The 16,172-nt window shown below is 33.6% G+C and overlaps 1 protein-coding gene and 1 long non-coding RNA gene across 3 annotated transcripts in view; one reads left to right on the top strand and one right to left on the bottom strand.

The window, feature by feature from the left end:
* Nucleotides 1-16,172, bottom strand: part of LOC120775803 (serine-rich adhesin for platelets) — a 115,400-nt gene that overhangs the window by 90,035 nt on the left and 9,193 nt on the right. For both annotated transcript variants that reach the window (XM_040106151.1, XM_040106150.1), the window contains exon 3: nucleotides 2,383-3,290. In XM_040106151.1, coding sequence (XP_039962085.1) covers nucleotides 2,383-2,922 — 540 coding nt within the window. In that variant the 5' untranslated portion in view covers nucleotides 2,923-3,290. The remainder of the gene's footprint in view (nucleotides 1-2,382; nucleotides 3,291-16,172) is intronic.
* The window catches only part of LOC120775810, a 43,843-nt gene continuing 28,423 nt past the window's right edge, over nucleotides 753-16,172 (top strand). Inside the window, exon 1 of the long non-coding RNA XR_005705356.1 lies at nucleotides 753-1,281. This is a non-coding gene — a long non-coding RNA (uncharacterized LOC120775810). The remainder of the gene's footprint in view (nucleotides 1,282-16,172) is intronic.

Consider the following 16,172-nt stretch of genomic DNA (forward strand, 5'->3'; position numbering starts at 1 on the left):
AAATATTTTTTAATATTATGTAGCACCATAATAGAAATTTCAAACATTTAAAAAAAATGTTTAAAATATTTTTGAAAAAAAAAAAATTAAATTTATTAAAAATTATTCAATAAATTTTTTTCCAATACAAAATTAGAAAAAAATATTTGTTTATTCATTTATATTTTTATTTACTTATTCAATTTAGTTATTTTATTTATTTTTGGTCTTTTCTGCACATTCCTCACCAACTCTCCTCTCTTTAAAGATCATTTATTTCACACGCGTTATGTTTTGTTTTTATATTTTGTTTTATTTTGTTTTATTTTTTGCAAAAAAGTAAGCCTTATTGGCAGCTTGGTCCGCCTTATCCGCCCACGTGTGACTTTTATTATTTGTATGAGCAAAAAATTTAGTGCCACAAAAATCAATAAATCCCAACTAAAATGGGTAAATGTGTAACGGCAGGTTGCGGCGCCGAGCGACCACGACAACAAAGCGCGTAAGGTAGCCAACACGGTGTGCGCGGGGACGCGGGTTGCGCGCAGGTTCGTTATAAATGAAGTTAGCAACAATGGCATACAATAACGGTACGGTTGAGGTCAGTTATGGCGGCGGAGTGAGGCATAGCACACACATGACGCTCTGTTATAGCTTTTTCGTTGGGTACTCATATATACTAGTGTGTGTGGTGTGGGTGTGTGTATTGGTGTGCAAACCATCGTAGGCTGGCCCTGAGCGCAGACAATAAAATGGCAAATAAAAATAAATACAAATTTCCTTGAATAACAACTATATAGTTGTTGATAGCAGGGGTGGCTGCGAGCGATAAAAATTTATGCATGTAAATGTATGTATGTATAAGTATATATTTATATATGAGTGTGTGTGAAAACGTTGTGGATTAGTGTTGGGGACTTGCTGTAGCGCAGTTTGGGTATTAAACAAAAAAATTTAGTTTTAGGCAGTTTTAGATAAAAGTTATTTATCTACTCTAAAATGCTCTGAAGGGGAGCTTTGGTATATTTAGAGCATTTCGAGACACTTTCGGTATAATTTCATATCTATTTATTTTATTTTTTCAGGCGCATGATTATTGTGCAATCTTGCTATGGGCAATCATATGTATGTGAAGTAAGCATGTGAAATTAAAATTAAGCATACTTTTGGGCGAATAACAATGATTATTTTACTTAAAATATTTAAGAAATAGTTTTTAATTATGTTATATACTTTATTCTGTCTTTTTTCTTCTCTAGTGCTAATTTTGGAAGCGATCTGGTCACATAGGCAGAGTCAGGGGTAAGTGAAAAGATATTCAAATTTTCTTTAAATATAAAATGTTAAGCATATATTTTTAAATATATAAATAATATGCTGGGGATATTTAATGTCGAAGATACAATCATTAAATTAATTTTATTTCCAAGAAAATTAAAAACTTTTTTAAACAATATTAAATAAAAAAAAAACTTAAATACGTCAAAATTTTTTTAAAATGTTTTAAATTTTTGAAAACGTTCTAAATATTCTGAAATTTCCTATACATTTTTTTGAAAATACCTTGGAGTTCCAAAATTATTTTTAATTGAAAAAAATTTCAAAACTTTTTCAAATAATTTTAAATTTTTTTTAAAAAATTTTGAAAAGTAAGTTTCGATTCCAAAATATTTTTATTGCAAGAAAAATTCAATAATTTTACTTTTTCAAACGTTTTTATAATTTTTGAAAAAATCATCTCAGCTTTTAAAAATGTTTTAAATTTTTGAAAATGTTCTGAACATTCGGAAATTTGTTATAATTTTTTTTTTTAAATACCTTGGAGTTCCAAACTTATTTTTAATTAGAAACAAATTAACAATTTTTTCAAATAATTTTAAATTTTTTAAAAAAGTTTTCAAAATTTTCACAACTTTTGCAAAGATTTTTCAAATTTTTGAAAAAAAAAACGTCTCAGCTCCAGCTATACATATTTTTATTAAAAAAATAAAAATAAAATTTTCAAAAAAAGTTTTAAATTTTTTTTATAGATTTTTGAAAAATATGATTCGGTTCCAAAATCAAAAATTTTACTAGAAGTCATTTAATTTTACATAGAATATTCCGTAAATTTTTATTTTTTTATGAATTATGATCAACCGGCTATATTTTTTCTAAATCACTCAGGAATTTTTCAAGCAAAATTGATTGCATTCGCTACGCTTTAATGAAATAAGTCTTAGACTGCTTATAATATTTCTGGAATTTCAGAAATTGCATACAGCCATTTTCTTTCTGTTTTGCCCACCCCTTCATTCACACGACACTTTCCACGCGATTGCATGTGCCCCACTACATCAAAAGTGCAACAAAGTTAAGAAAATATTGATGGAATTTAATCAAAACAACTGCAACAACACTAACCTGTGTGGGTGCTGCACGCTGCTGTTGTTTTTGTAACTCACGCTCCGTCTCCTGCGCATAGCCGCCCTTATCGTGCTTTTGTTCTATTTGTTGCTGTTGTTGTTGGTACTTATGCTGTTGCTGGTGTTGTTGTTGTTGATAGAGCAATTTTTCCTGCTGCTGCTGTTGTTGTTGTTGATAGAGCAATTTCTCCTGTTGCTGCTGTTGTTGTTGTTGATAAAGCAATTTTTCCTTCTGCTGTTGTTGTTGCTGCTGTTGTTTTTGCAATTGCTGATGCAGCTGTTGCTGATATTCATATTGCTGTTGCTGTTGTTGTTGCAATTGATATTGCAATTGCTGGTATTTATGTGGTGTCGCCTGTGGCGTTGCCAGCACGTGCTGCTGCTGTTGTTGCGCTTCGGATTGGTGTTGCGGCTGTGGCTGTGGATGGCCAGCCACTTGGCAACAACACATTGTCATTGCCATAAATATTGTGAGAATGTTGCCAACCGCGATGGCGATTTTTGTTGCGGTCGCCATTTTTCTTGCAATTCTTGGCATTTCCACCTCCTGCTACTCCTTCTCCTCGTACGCAGACACTGCCGCACCGCGTGCTCTCCGCTTTCTGCGTTTGTGCGCTGCTGCGCTATGTGTTGTTGCGATTACTTTGTTGTTGTTATTTATTTATTTTTTGTTTTTTTGCTTTCTTCTCGCTTGGTTTTATTGTTTTGCACTTTACGTGTTCGTTCGTTGTTATTGCTATTTGTGTGTCAATATTTTACATTCATCTACTTTATTGCGCTTTCCAATTGCTCTTTTCACTCAATATCGCTGTTGTTGTGTTTGTGTTTTTATTGGGAGTTAAAGCATTTTGGCGATTTTTCTTTGAAATTGCTTTCACTTGTTCGATTCGGCGAAACGCCTTTCCACTGAAAAATACAACACATGGTGGCGTTTTAGAAAAATTATTGCTCTCATTTAATGTGTGTGTGTGTATGTGTACGATTGATATATCCAGTTTCAAAGCGACAATTAAAAGCAACAAAATATCAATTTCCTAAAAAAGTTAAATTTAATTAAATTAAAAAATTAAATAAATTCAAAATTTTAATTAAAATTTGTTTTTAATGCTGGATTTGGTTTGTTTTTAAATTTTGGTTTCCAAAAAAATTAAATTAAATTAAATAATTTCAAAATTTTAATTAAAATTTGTTTTTAATGTTGGATTTTGTTTGTTTTTAAATTTTTTCCCAAAAATATCAAATTAATAAAAAAAAATTAAATTATTTCAAAATTTTAAATAAAATTTGTTTTTAATTATAGATATATTTTTCATTTAGTTTGCATATTTCCATAGACGTGTCTATAAAGCTTGGAACTAGAAACGAAAAATTAAGGTTTTTATCTGTATATGGTTATTTATTTGTTGCGTGTAAATTAGTTTTCATATTAGTTTTGTTTAATTTCATTTTTTTTTTAATTTTTCTTTGTTTTCAAAATAAATAATTTTTTAATTTTTCAAAATTTTCTAATTAAAAAAAATTAACAAAAAAAAAAAAAATTTAAGAAAAAAAAAACAAAAAAAATAATTTTTTTTCTTTTTCAAAATTTTCAAATTAAAAAAAATTAACAAAAAAATTTAAGAAAAAATAAATAAAAAAATATTTTTTTTTACTTTTTCAAGATTTTGTAATAAAAAAAATTAACAAAAATTAAAAAAAAATTAAAATCTCTTTTGAAGTAAAAATTTTTGAAATACATTTTTAAATGATAAAATTTCTTCCTTAAATTATGATACCTATTAAATTTGATTAAATAATCCGTTTTATTTAAATTAAAGGTTTTTTTCTTCGGATTGAAATTTTTTAATTTTAATAAATTTTTAAATTAAAATATTTTTATTAAAATAAAATTTATTAAAATTAAAAATATTTCCTCTTTGGATTTAATTATTTATTTCAGCAAACATATATTTTTTTGAATTTTGTCATACTTTTAAATTTTTGATTAATTATTTTTTTTTTAATTTTCTACAATTACAAAAAAATAGTTTTAATGACTAGACAGGTAGACTGACTAGACTAGACAGGCTGTCTGACGACGTACTAAGACCTTTAGGAAGCCCATTGTGAAACAATCGTGACTAAACTGTCCTCACTCTATTGCCGCCTCTCTGAACCTCAAAAAAACTGTTTTTAGTGCATTTGAATATTTTTCGTACATTTGACTCAAATGCAGCCATGTGTGCAGCCATATGTATGTTTTTCACATACCCTCCACTGCTCAGCCCTTAAAGTTTCACCGCTGCCATCCGCAGCGAAGCATGCGAAAATCGCTAATTAGCGATAAAAAATTGAAAGTTGGCGAAATGGCCTTGAACAGTCAAATGATTTCACATAACAAGTGGCAATCAAAATAATCTGCAGCTCAAAACGTAATCCGCAGCGATTAATGCATTAATTGGCATTGGAAATTGAAGAATTAATACAAATGGAGAATCCAACGACGCGATTTAAAAACAACAGCAAACAACATTTTAAATTAAAAACTCCATACAAATGCAACAAAAACGCGCCAGAAATGTAATCAGAGTCATGAAAAATTCAACTCGCAGCCGGGCAGACCAAGGCACGAAGGCAGAACGCGCCGCAGCAGAAAAAATTAAAATTGCACACACACACACATGCGCAAATAAAGTAAAAATACCGCGGCAAACATGCAATGAAAATTGTTAAAGCGTTAAAAGTTGCGGTTTTTTTCTTCTTTATTTGCACACAAACAACAACAAGCCAAACAAAAGTGCAAGAGCAATAAGGCAACAACATTTTTGTGGCAACTGCTGCCAGAGCAAAACGAATTGAAATCGCTTTATGGCCAGCAAATATGTGTGCAAAAAACAACAACAAAGGCACCAACAGCGAAGTTGAAAAAATCCAAATTGAAATATTCGAAAAAAATACTAAGGAGACGCGAAAAAATTTTAATAAAAACTTTTGTTGGCGATTTTTTTTGTGCACAAGTTACATATGAAAATCAAAAAAAAAGTTAAGTAAAAAAAATTTAAATCGTATTATTCAAATTTAAACGTCTGTTGTTACTTAAATAACTACAAAAGCTGGTATTAAATAAATACAAATATGAAGTGTGATTTTAAAATAAAAGCCAATAAATTAAATAACGAAAAAATTCAAGTACAAAAAAAACAAAAATGGAGTAGAATAAAATAGAAAAAAAATTGAAAATTTTGCTGCCACAAAGTAGGGCATTTTAATTATGCATTAATTAGTCACATAATTTGCTGCTGTTATAAAAATTTTTTATTTTTTACGATAAATTTGAATTTTCTAAATATCATGTTGCCATTCAAGGGCAAAAATTTCATCCATATGTTAATAAATTATACAATATTATTATAAATGAATACGAAAATTGTTTGTACTTGCTAGTATAGCTGCTTAAATATTCAAAATATTAATTATGCAGATATTTTTTTAATTAAATTTTGCTCAAAATTGAAATTTTAATATCTTACTCATATAATACTGCTGAAATAACAGCCCATACTGATATAAAAAATTGTTTACATACATATATTCTCGTATAAAATAATTAGGTAGTGGAAAAAATATTTTCATATTTTGTCAATAGATGTCGTTGCAGTCGTATAGCTCTAGTGCTGCCAATCACATGGTGTCATGCCACATAGTGTTGGAAAGGTGAGATTTTAAGCTTCATTTAACCAGAAATTAAATTCGGGGAAGTTAAAAAAATTACAGCAGTTCAAACAAGACTGAAAGTAATGAAGAAATTCGCTATATGTGACCTGGTCTACGAAAAGGGGGCTAACGTGCGAAAACTAGTTTTCTGGGAAAAGCTGTTAAAAATAATCGTCAGTTTCTCGTTATCTCATTAATTGTTCTCCTTTTTTTTGACACCTTAGCCCCCTTTTCGTAGACCAGGTCACATATATTGAAATATTTGTATAAGAAAGGGAGCAAGCCACGTAAACCACCAATGAATTTTGTCCAGTTTACGGAGACGTTGCTGTATCAGTTCGTGTATCACAACAATGGTTCGCTCGCTTCCGCTCTAGAAATTTCGATGTGAAAGATGCACCTCGCTCTGGTCGACCTAACATTAAAAAAGTCGATGAAATTATGGAAAAGATTAACCAGGACCGTCACATTCATCATTAAACGGTTTTGAACCATTTAAAAAGGGCTGGCTACAAAAAGAAACTCTATGTTTGGGTACCACATGAATTGTCTGTGAAAAATTAACATGTGCAATTCTGCTGAAGCGAAATGAAATCGAACCATATCTGGAGCGAATGGTAACAGGAAACGAAAAGTGGATCAAATACCACAATAATGTGCGAAAAAGTTCATGGTCCAAGCGTGGTGAAGCTCAACAAATGGTCGCAAAGCCAGAATTTACGCCTCGAAAGATTATGCTGAGTGTTTGGTGGGATTGGAAAGGAATCGTCCACTATGAGTTGCTTCAGCCTGGTCGAATAATTCTGGACAATTGATTCTACATTTTACTGTCCACAACTGATGAGATTGAAGCAAACAATCGAAAAAAGAAACGACCAGGACTGATCAATAGAAAGGGCTTAGTCTTCAATCAGGACATGTGTATGTGGGTGATATATTTGATGACTCGGCAAAAGCTGGGAAAGCTTGGCTGTGAAGTTTTGAAGCATCCGCTATATAGCCCTGACCTAGCACCATCGGACTACCATTTATTTCGGTCACTGCAGAACTCCCTTTATGGAGTAAAGTTTCAAGATTTATATGGAGATATGCATACTTATGTATGAGTGTATGTCCCTCCAGTGCGTTACCTTGTAAAGTTGCACACTCCGCTTCGTTCGAAACGTTTCTGATTACTGTTGCTGTCATTGTTGTTGCCAAAATGAATTAATGCGCTTTTGTAATCCACAATTACAACTAATATGCAGCATGCTTGGCCATTCATGCCACACGGTAGCATTGCTGCTTGTTGCAGCTGCAACAATGGCTTCTGCTGTTGTACTGTGTTGGCTGTTTTGATTGTATTAGCAATGGCTAATAAGCGCGCGCATGCGTGAAAATTGCTTACGCCGAAAAAGTCAAGCAAAAAGCGGGCGAATAAGCAAAATTTACAAAAACAATGGCAAAGCGGCTGCAGTGAGGCTGTGCATAGATGTTTGTATAGCAGCTGTTGTTGTTATTGTACTTGGCTTGCTTTGTTTTCCATTTAACTTTTTTCTCGATTTTAATTTACCTGCCTTTTGGTTTGTTTTTTTTTTTGCGCTTGCTGAAATTTGCGCGCGTGCCTTGTAACAAAAGTGAAATTTGCTCGTACGTGTGCACACACACGCGCACACATGCGCATAAGCGTTTTGTTACGCTTTGGCAGCCGCGAAGCTGCAAGTGCAAGCGCTGATGGCGCTGGCAGCCGGCAACAGCAACAAAGTGCTTGCATGACTGCAATTATGCTTTTGTTTGCTGCCGCGTTTTTCGTGCTTAGCGTTGTTAGTGTTGTTGTTGTTGTTTTTTCCATTTTTGCTCCGCTTATTTGCATAAATTCGTATTTTCAAATTCATCATGTGCTAAAAACTAATAAATATTTATGCAAAAACACAGCGAGATTGGCTTTTTCACACAAACACACGCACACACACATATGTATATACATATACTCACATGTTCATATGCAGCCATGCAAGCATTTTTATTTACATATTACAATTTTTAATATGTTTCTTCCTATGCACGCTCATTTTACAGTTATTTGCTGCCTAGCGGTTTTCTGTTGTTTGTGTTGTCTTTTTTGTTTTTTGTTTTAGTGATTTTTTCCGCTCATTGTTTTATAAATATTTTCGGCTTCCGCAGCGAAAATAGCACATTTCCTATCTAGCTGCCTGGTTGCATGACCGCGGCAAAAATAAAGCTCTGCCTAGAGTCTGGCTCTTCCTAGTTGTTGTACGACGTTATTTATCCACGATATTTTGGTTTTTGAACGTGTGTCTATTCTGCTTTTCTTCTGGGATTGACCCCAACAAGTCAGCAGATTTTCCTTAAGGCGTCTATGTCAAAGCAGGCTGAGCTCTATCTGATCCTAACACTAACTCTGTGAGACCTACTGTATAAATTGAGCGCTCATAGAAATTGTGTATTCCTCATAAAAGCTCTTATAAGTTTCAGCATTCATCTTCTGAAAATTCTCTAAAGCCTTAACGTTCGTTTCAAGTTATCTCTTCCAGGAATTCTGTGAAGCTTTAACATTTCGAACTTGTTAGGTAATACTTCAGCAAACATTGATAGGGAGTTTGATCTTAGAACACATTCTTATTACCGTAAAAAGGCTGCTTTGATCGATTTTTGTTCCGATTATCAAACAAATGAGCTTTACTGTTGGAAGTAGATATCGGCAGCCTAAGTTAGATTAGGTTCTGCTATGAACACATGAAGCATATTGAAAGGAAATGCTTTATTACACAAGAATTTCGCAATATTCTTAACTCCAATGAATGTTAAATAATCTTATTCTTGGAAGAAATCTGTGCTGAAATAAATTACACAGCTTCTCCCGCAGTTTTTCGGCCGAGCTGACATAGAGAGCTTATGAATTTTGCCTGGCATTAGTCGGAGAGGTCAGAGCATCGAGTTTAAGACTTTTTTCTGCTTACATTTGACTTAGTTGTTTTTATTAGTTCGTTGAAGTTATAAGAGGCACGGAGGTATGCTGAACTCTCGTTCTCTTTCTCTCTCTCTCTCTCTCAGGAATTTTTGAAGTCTATTTTAGTTGCCAGAGCCCATTCTGACTTCCAAAAATCTCACAGCTTGTTATTAATAGTAATAAGAGTCGCGGACGTATGCTGACCTCTTGCTCTCTCTCTCTCTTTCTCTCTCCCCCTTTCTCTCTATGTCTCTTTCTACCTCTCACTCCCACTCTTTCTCTCTCTCTCCCTCTCTTTCTCTCTCTCTTTCTCAGAAATTGTTTGAGTAATTTTGTCTATTTGAGTTTCCAGAGCCCTTTCTGCCTTCTAAAAATCTTCCAGCTAAAAGAAAAATTACTATCCATGGCTTCTTCCGGTGTACATTTGCGACTTTCAAAGTGAAAGATTTGCAAAGAGTCGGGATTGGTTATAGACATGAGTGTAGAGCTGTGCTTAGAGTCCGAAATAGTAACCGAACTAACGACCTAAAGTTTTCTTGGGGATAAAGTAGGTATTTCTTTAAAATTGCATTGACTATTTCAACGGAATAGCAGATAGTACTAAATTATAAGAAGAGACCGGATTTAATGTGGACAATTTTTGAAAAAGTATACCATATACCTTTCTACAGAATCGGATGGATCATCTCTCACTCAGTTTTGTGAAAGCGTCTCAAGTTCGTTCTGTAATTGCAATTTGATACTCGTATTCATTGCAATCTCAAAGCATGCTTTTAAGGATTTCCCAACAGGAAAATAAAGTGAATCGAACTCCAGAATCCACTACTCTCCACTCGACGGCTTTGCTTTAAATGCCGCTGTGCTGCTGTAAAATTTCTTTTTTCGCCTTTCATGCATAAATGTAATTAATGACATACGTGTAGAAAATGCCTTTAGCTCAAAGACTTCATAAAAAGGGCTGCCTTTTGTAAGGAGTTGAGTACATAAGTAAGCGAATGCTCGCACATTAACCCTTTTAGGGCCCAAGAAAAAGAGTATAATGCCAGGCAAAGCTTATAGAGAGACAGACAGGCAAAGAGACCAGCAAAGAAGTGCTTCATTACAGCCTAAACACACACTCATACGCATGCGAGTGGAGCAAAGACACGCGTGGCAGTAGCAGCAACAAAATGTGGCACATCAAAGCATTCTGTAGCATTGCTTCACAATTCGTTGCTTTTGCGAACTCGTTTGCTTTTCTCCTTTTTTTATTTTTTCCTGTTTTTCTGCTGTCATTCTTGCTTTCCTTTTCCGCTGGCGAAGTTCTTTGCTCACACACACACACTTACATATTCCTATGTCCATATGCTTCAGTTTTTGGTATTTTAGTAGTAGAGGGTTAACAGTGGCAGCAGCTGCTGCTTCCTGCTAAAGTTCAGTTGTTTCGAGGCGCCTCAGTTTGAGTCTGTTTATTAAGCTGCCACTCGAGCCAGTCTGCATAGTTGTTGTTGTTGTTGTAGTAGTAAAATATAGCAGTATATGCCATTGACTCAAGCTGCATTAATAAACCATAGTTCATATGTAACTACTCGGCTGCAGCGAGGGGAAAAGCAGACAACAATAAAAGCAAGAAAAATTCTTAACTTTAGTTGCACTGAAGCTATAATACCCATCGCAGCTGCATTTGTTATAGCATAAAAGGGTATAGGGTACCTCGATTATGATCTGTCAGTTTGTATGACAACTATATGCTATAGCGGTCCGAACTAAACAATTTCTTCGGGGATCGTAGCGTTGGTTTGGATTATAATCTATGCCAAATTTCGTGAATATATTTCGTCAAATAAAAGAGTTTTCCATACAAGTATTTATATGCTCTAGAGATTCGATATCAGCGATTCCGGTAAATGAGCATGTTCTTGGAGAGAAAAGAACTTGTGCAAAATTTCAGTTCGGTTTCTCCAAAACTGAGAGACTAGTTCGCATATAATATATATATATGGAAAGACAGACAGGCATGCTTAAATTGACTCAGCTCATCCCACCGCTCATTTATGTACATATATACTTTATAGAATCTTCCTCGATTCCTTCTGGGTGTTACAAACTTCGTGGTATTTTGCAAGGGAGAAGCAACAACAAACAACCAACAATAACACACGAATCAACTAAGCAGCCAGCTACTGAGTACTTGCATATGTAGACACACACACACTCGCATTCGCACAACCCCACCCATACGAACCCTTCAAACGTGGCAAGCCAAGTACATTAATCAAATAAATATTTCAAATAAATACGAACTTAAAACGTCAAAGCGAACAAGCGGAGCGTACTGCAACAAGAACATACTAAAAAATTGTTTGCGAGTTTAAAAATAAAAAATAGTAGCATTATTGGGGTTAAGCAGCAGTGCCTTTTGATTATGCGGGCGCTTGAAAATGAGAAAAAAACAAACATTTTATGAATAATGGAAGATGTGGCAACACACATGGACAAGAATTAATGAGCGTTTAAGTGATAACATAATCTGAGTAGAAATTTCGACAAGCAAAAAAAGGAGTGGCGCAAAGATATTAAGTGCACTTATGCAAGAGATACAATTTTGTATTTATTTTTTTTTGAGAAAAAAGAGTTTCAGTTACTTAAGCACAAGCTCTTTTGGTTTACGATAAAGAAGTAAATAATAATTTGTCGAGAGTCTTAATCTGTTATCATCTATGCATTTTAAAAGGAAACTAAAATAATAATTTCTACATAATCTTCCACAAATTCTAGTGGTGTATACTGTAAGCTTCAAGCAAAATATCACAATATGAATTTTCTAAAAGCCATACGGCAGCAAATCTGTTTGAAACGTTATTATTTTGGTTAAATTTTATACGCTAATGACTGTGCTTAAAGCATCCATTTCATTGTAATAGTATTCAGCCTAAATGTATACTTTTATTTGCACTACAACTTGAAATCTCAATTTTCTCTTGAAAATTTCCATATATAAACTTTACCAAGGTTAACGCTGGCTCCATTAGTTGTTGATTTCCTTCTGAGAATACGAAAAGTGTTCTAAATAGTCAGCTTTTCGACGCAAATCAATATCCGTTCAATTCACGTAAATGATGTTGATTAAAAATATTAAATAATCTACCTCTTGTCTAAAACATTTTGAACTGCTAGAGCTTTAATTTTTCAGCTTTCGTTACTTTTTCCTCGTAGTAAAAATTCTTATCCGCACAACTTTTCCAGATTTAAGATTAATCCTTTTTCAGCATTAGATAGATTAATCCGGAAATTGAGTAGGAGGATACTCAGACCTCGACCATTCCATTCAAAGCCAATATTGACTTTATTGTTCTTCCCTAACGGATATGCTCACAAAAAAGGGAATTGTTGACTTCTTCTTTAGTCAGTCCAAATGTTTACCATCTTTTACTATATACATCTTTCATATTTTATCCAGGGAAACGTAACTCTCTCTATCTTTTTGTTATTAGTTTAAATCTTTTAATAAAGTATTAATAAAAAAGACTGTTCGGTGGGAAATAGTTGTTTATGTTGGAGCGAAACTACTGAAGACGGTTGTGAATAATTGAACCATCATTATATGTACCATGTTCCGACCGACACTTACACAGTAGATTATCTCACTAATCTACTAGATTTAGCAAGATTTCTCCATACAAAAATGATACTTGTTAATTTCATTACCGACGCCTAATCACTTCATACTTTTGTTCGGAAAAGGCTCTCAAAATGATTTGAAAAACCAAAACCTTTCAGAATTAAATGCTGGTAAGATTACTAAAGCTACGGTACGTTTTCCTAACCTCAAAATATTAAATTTTCTTCATAAAGGAAAGGGTATTCCCCTTAATTAAAAGTGAAACGAAATCGAGGGAAAATTTATGATGAAAAAGCTGAGATTAGAAAAGTTTGAAAATGATGTTGGATAATCATAAAATTATATGGAAAAAATGAGCAATTCATCAGCTTTAAAGGCGATTAAATTGCAGGAAAAAATCACATATAAAATTCATGAAATCGGAAGAAGGCACGCAAGAAAAGAAATCAACGAAATAATACAAAGCAAAAGAAAATGAAAAAAGTAGAAAAAGGATTAACCAAAGTTACAACGTTAAGCATTAAAGCGAATTAAAAAAGCAGCAGCAGGTGCATAAAGAGTAAAAGTATATATGAAAATTGTATGTGTGAAGGACTTTACATACAATCGCATGTTGGTGAGACGAACAAAAGTCGTAAAAGAGGACGATAAAAAATGAAACAAGCAACGAAAAGTTGCTAATAGCGAAAGCAAAAAAGACGTCGAAAAAGGAATGTGCTCGTATTAAAAATTAAAAATGGAAAAGCAAGCATATGGCAGACAAAAACAGGAAGTCAGCGAACGGAAATGAAAATGAAAAACTTCAGAAGGCAGGAAGGCTGACTGTGACAAAAAAGGATAAGCGCATATGGAGAAATGCGTATGTAACTACTGAGAACTAGTGATGGAATTTGATTTTCCGTCAAGAAACTGAATTTCGGGATACCGAAATTCGAGTCTATCTATTCGGAATCTCGAAAAGAAATAGAAATGTGTCCTATGCCCTCTTATTTTTGTAGTTATTTCTTATAATAATTAGTAATAAAACAGGAGTTCGGAATCCCGAACTCAAGTCTATCTATTCGGTATCCCGAAAAAAATAAAAATGAATCCTATGCTCCCTTATTTTTATAGTTATTTCGTATAATAATTAGTAAAGAAACTGGATTTCGGGATCCTGAAAACGACACTTGATTTTTTATACTCAGGTTCCAGAAAAAAATTAAAAAAATCGTCTATGCTTTATTAACTACATTTTGGGATTCCAACATTCGGGTCTATGTATGCTAAATCCCGAAAATACATTTCGTTTTCTATGCTCCATTATTTTTGCAGTTTTATATTTCTTAATTAATTAGTAATGAAACTGTATTTCGGGTTCCCGTAATTCGAGTCTATATATTCGGGATTACGAAAAAACTAAACACTTTTTCTATACATTATTTTTGTAGTTATTTCTTATAATAATTAGTAATGAAACTATATTTCGGAATCTCGAAACCCGGATTCCGAGAAAACTAACAATTTTTTCCTCTACCTACGCTCTATAATTTTTGAAGGGTTTAAGCAATTAAATACAATATGTAGCAATATTTTGAGTAATATTTAGTCGATTGCCCTGGTGGATGGTGCATATGTACGCATGTATGTACATATGTACGTACATGAGTTTCATACACACAATTCCTATATAAAAACTGAGACTGTGTATGCATAAGTATAGAGAAAAATGGGCGAACAAAGAAAATGAGAAAAATAAAATAAAATAAATGGAGCACCTGGCATTTCCCGACGCATAGCCTAAAATGCATATGTGTTCCGTACAAACTTGCTATAACCATATTGGCATGCACCTAGATATACATACATATATACATATGTAGGTATATAGTATATGCATAGCTGCATTCAACCTGTTTGCATGAGCTCATTAATTTATGAACATTTTCTGCTGCCATGAGCACAGCACAGCAAAAATCCAGTTGCCCCAAAATGCCAGAACAGAAAAGTAAAATGGACCATTTCAAGTAAACGAAAGTTTTTGGGGGAAATCAAAATTGAATGCACAATGCCGAGCACCATTGCTGAGTTCGTTGACTTTCGGTTGGTTATGCAGCGGCTGGGCCGGTTAACTGGCTGGCAGCACAAAATCGGCCAAAACGAAAGTCCTTGAAAGTAAACAAAATCTTTTCGTCTTTTTTGGAAAGGATACAGGAGAAAATAGCGCGCCGTCCGAGCAAAACTAACTGTGTTAGTTAGAGAGTTCGAGTGTGGCGACATTTATTCTAACAATTTATAATTAAATTGTGGAAGCGTCGCTGCTGCGAGGTTATGTGACTATTTTTCTAGAGGGTGAGGTTGGAGATTTCAAACGATAGGGTCACAGGTAGGCCACAGTTCACAGTGCCGGGTGAACATGCAGCTGAAACTTTCCTTTTTTCTTTCACCATTGGTCCCATGATAGGCATAAAGTAAATCACAACAGTCAATCCCTAAAATTAAAATAAAAATGTCTAGTGATTAATTTTGTTCCATCAAACTGGATTTCCTATTCCATAAGCTTCTTTGCCCAACGATTGGAATTTAAGTATGCTCTGCCCAATCCACAAAAAGGGAGACCGCATAACCGAAGAGGAGGAGAAAGACCTCCACTCCGTTAAAAGGACCAGGTGGAGAAAGACCTGGCTTCGCTTGGAATCTTCAATTGGCGCCGCCTTGCGAAAAGTAGAAACGAATGGCGCACATAGGTTTCTGCTGGTGCGTAATCCGGCTAAAAATATAAGGGGTTGTCGCAGGACAATGACATTTGGTACATCATTGTTTTGGATTCCAATCAAGAAAAAAATGAAAAAATCACGTCCCCTTTTTTACGCCCACCTCCCATATAAGGTGAAGTTAATTTTTGACCTACAGCACTGATTTTTGGTACATAGCATTTTTATGACATTATATATGTTGGTATTAAATTTCAATAATATCCGCCCACTTTTACGCCAACCTCCCATACAAACTAAATTCTTTTTTATCAAGTCTCTTTTAGCAACTTTTTTACATCTTCGTGACATTCTAATTTTTTTAATTTTATTTTAGTACGAAAAATGTTTATGTACGGATCCGAAGACATTAATAAGTGATGCATCACATCTTCGTTAGTGGATATGCGTCCAATTCTTCTGGAATGATACATCCTATAGTTCCTGTAATCCTTGTTATATATATATATTGAATACTTTTGGGCGGTAACTTGCCATTTTAGAGTATCTCATTGTTTTTTTCAAGGGGGGTAATTTGGGGCAGCTGAATTTTTTTTTATCGTTTAGCTGAGACTTCAGGCTTTAATTCGGTGTATGTATGTCGACAGCGGTAGACAGCGCTAAAAAGATGCACCACTTTGAATTTGAAGAACATTGAAATTTCAACGTCCAAATTATGTTGTTCCACAATATTTTTGATGCATTATTTTTTTCAATGGAATTTGGTGCAAATTTTTTCTTTGATACATATTATAAATGAAAAATAATAATAAAGTTGAATTTCAATAGTTGTTTTATTGTATCAATGATTT

Source organism: Bactrocera tryoni, chromosome 4 (assembly GCF_016617805.1).
Source record: "Bactrocera tryoni isolate S06 chromosome 4, CSIRO_BtryS06_freeze2, whole genome shotgun sequence".
In the NCBI taxonomy this organism is placed as follows: Eukaryota; Metazoa; Arthropoda; class Insecta; order Diptera; family Tephritidae; genus Bactrocera; species Bactrocera tryoni.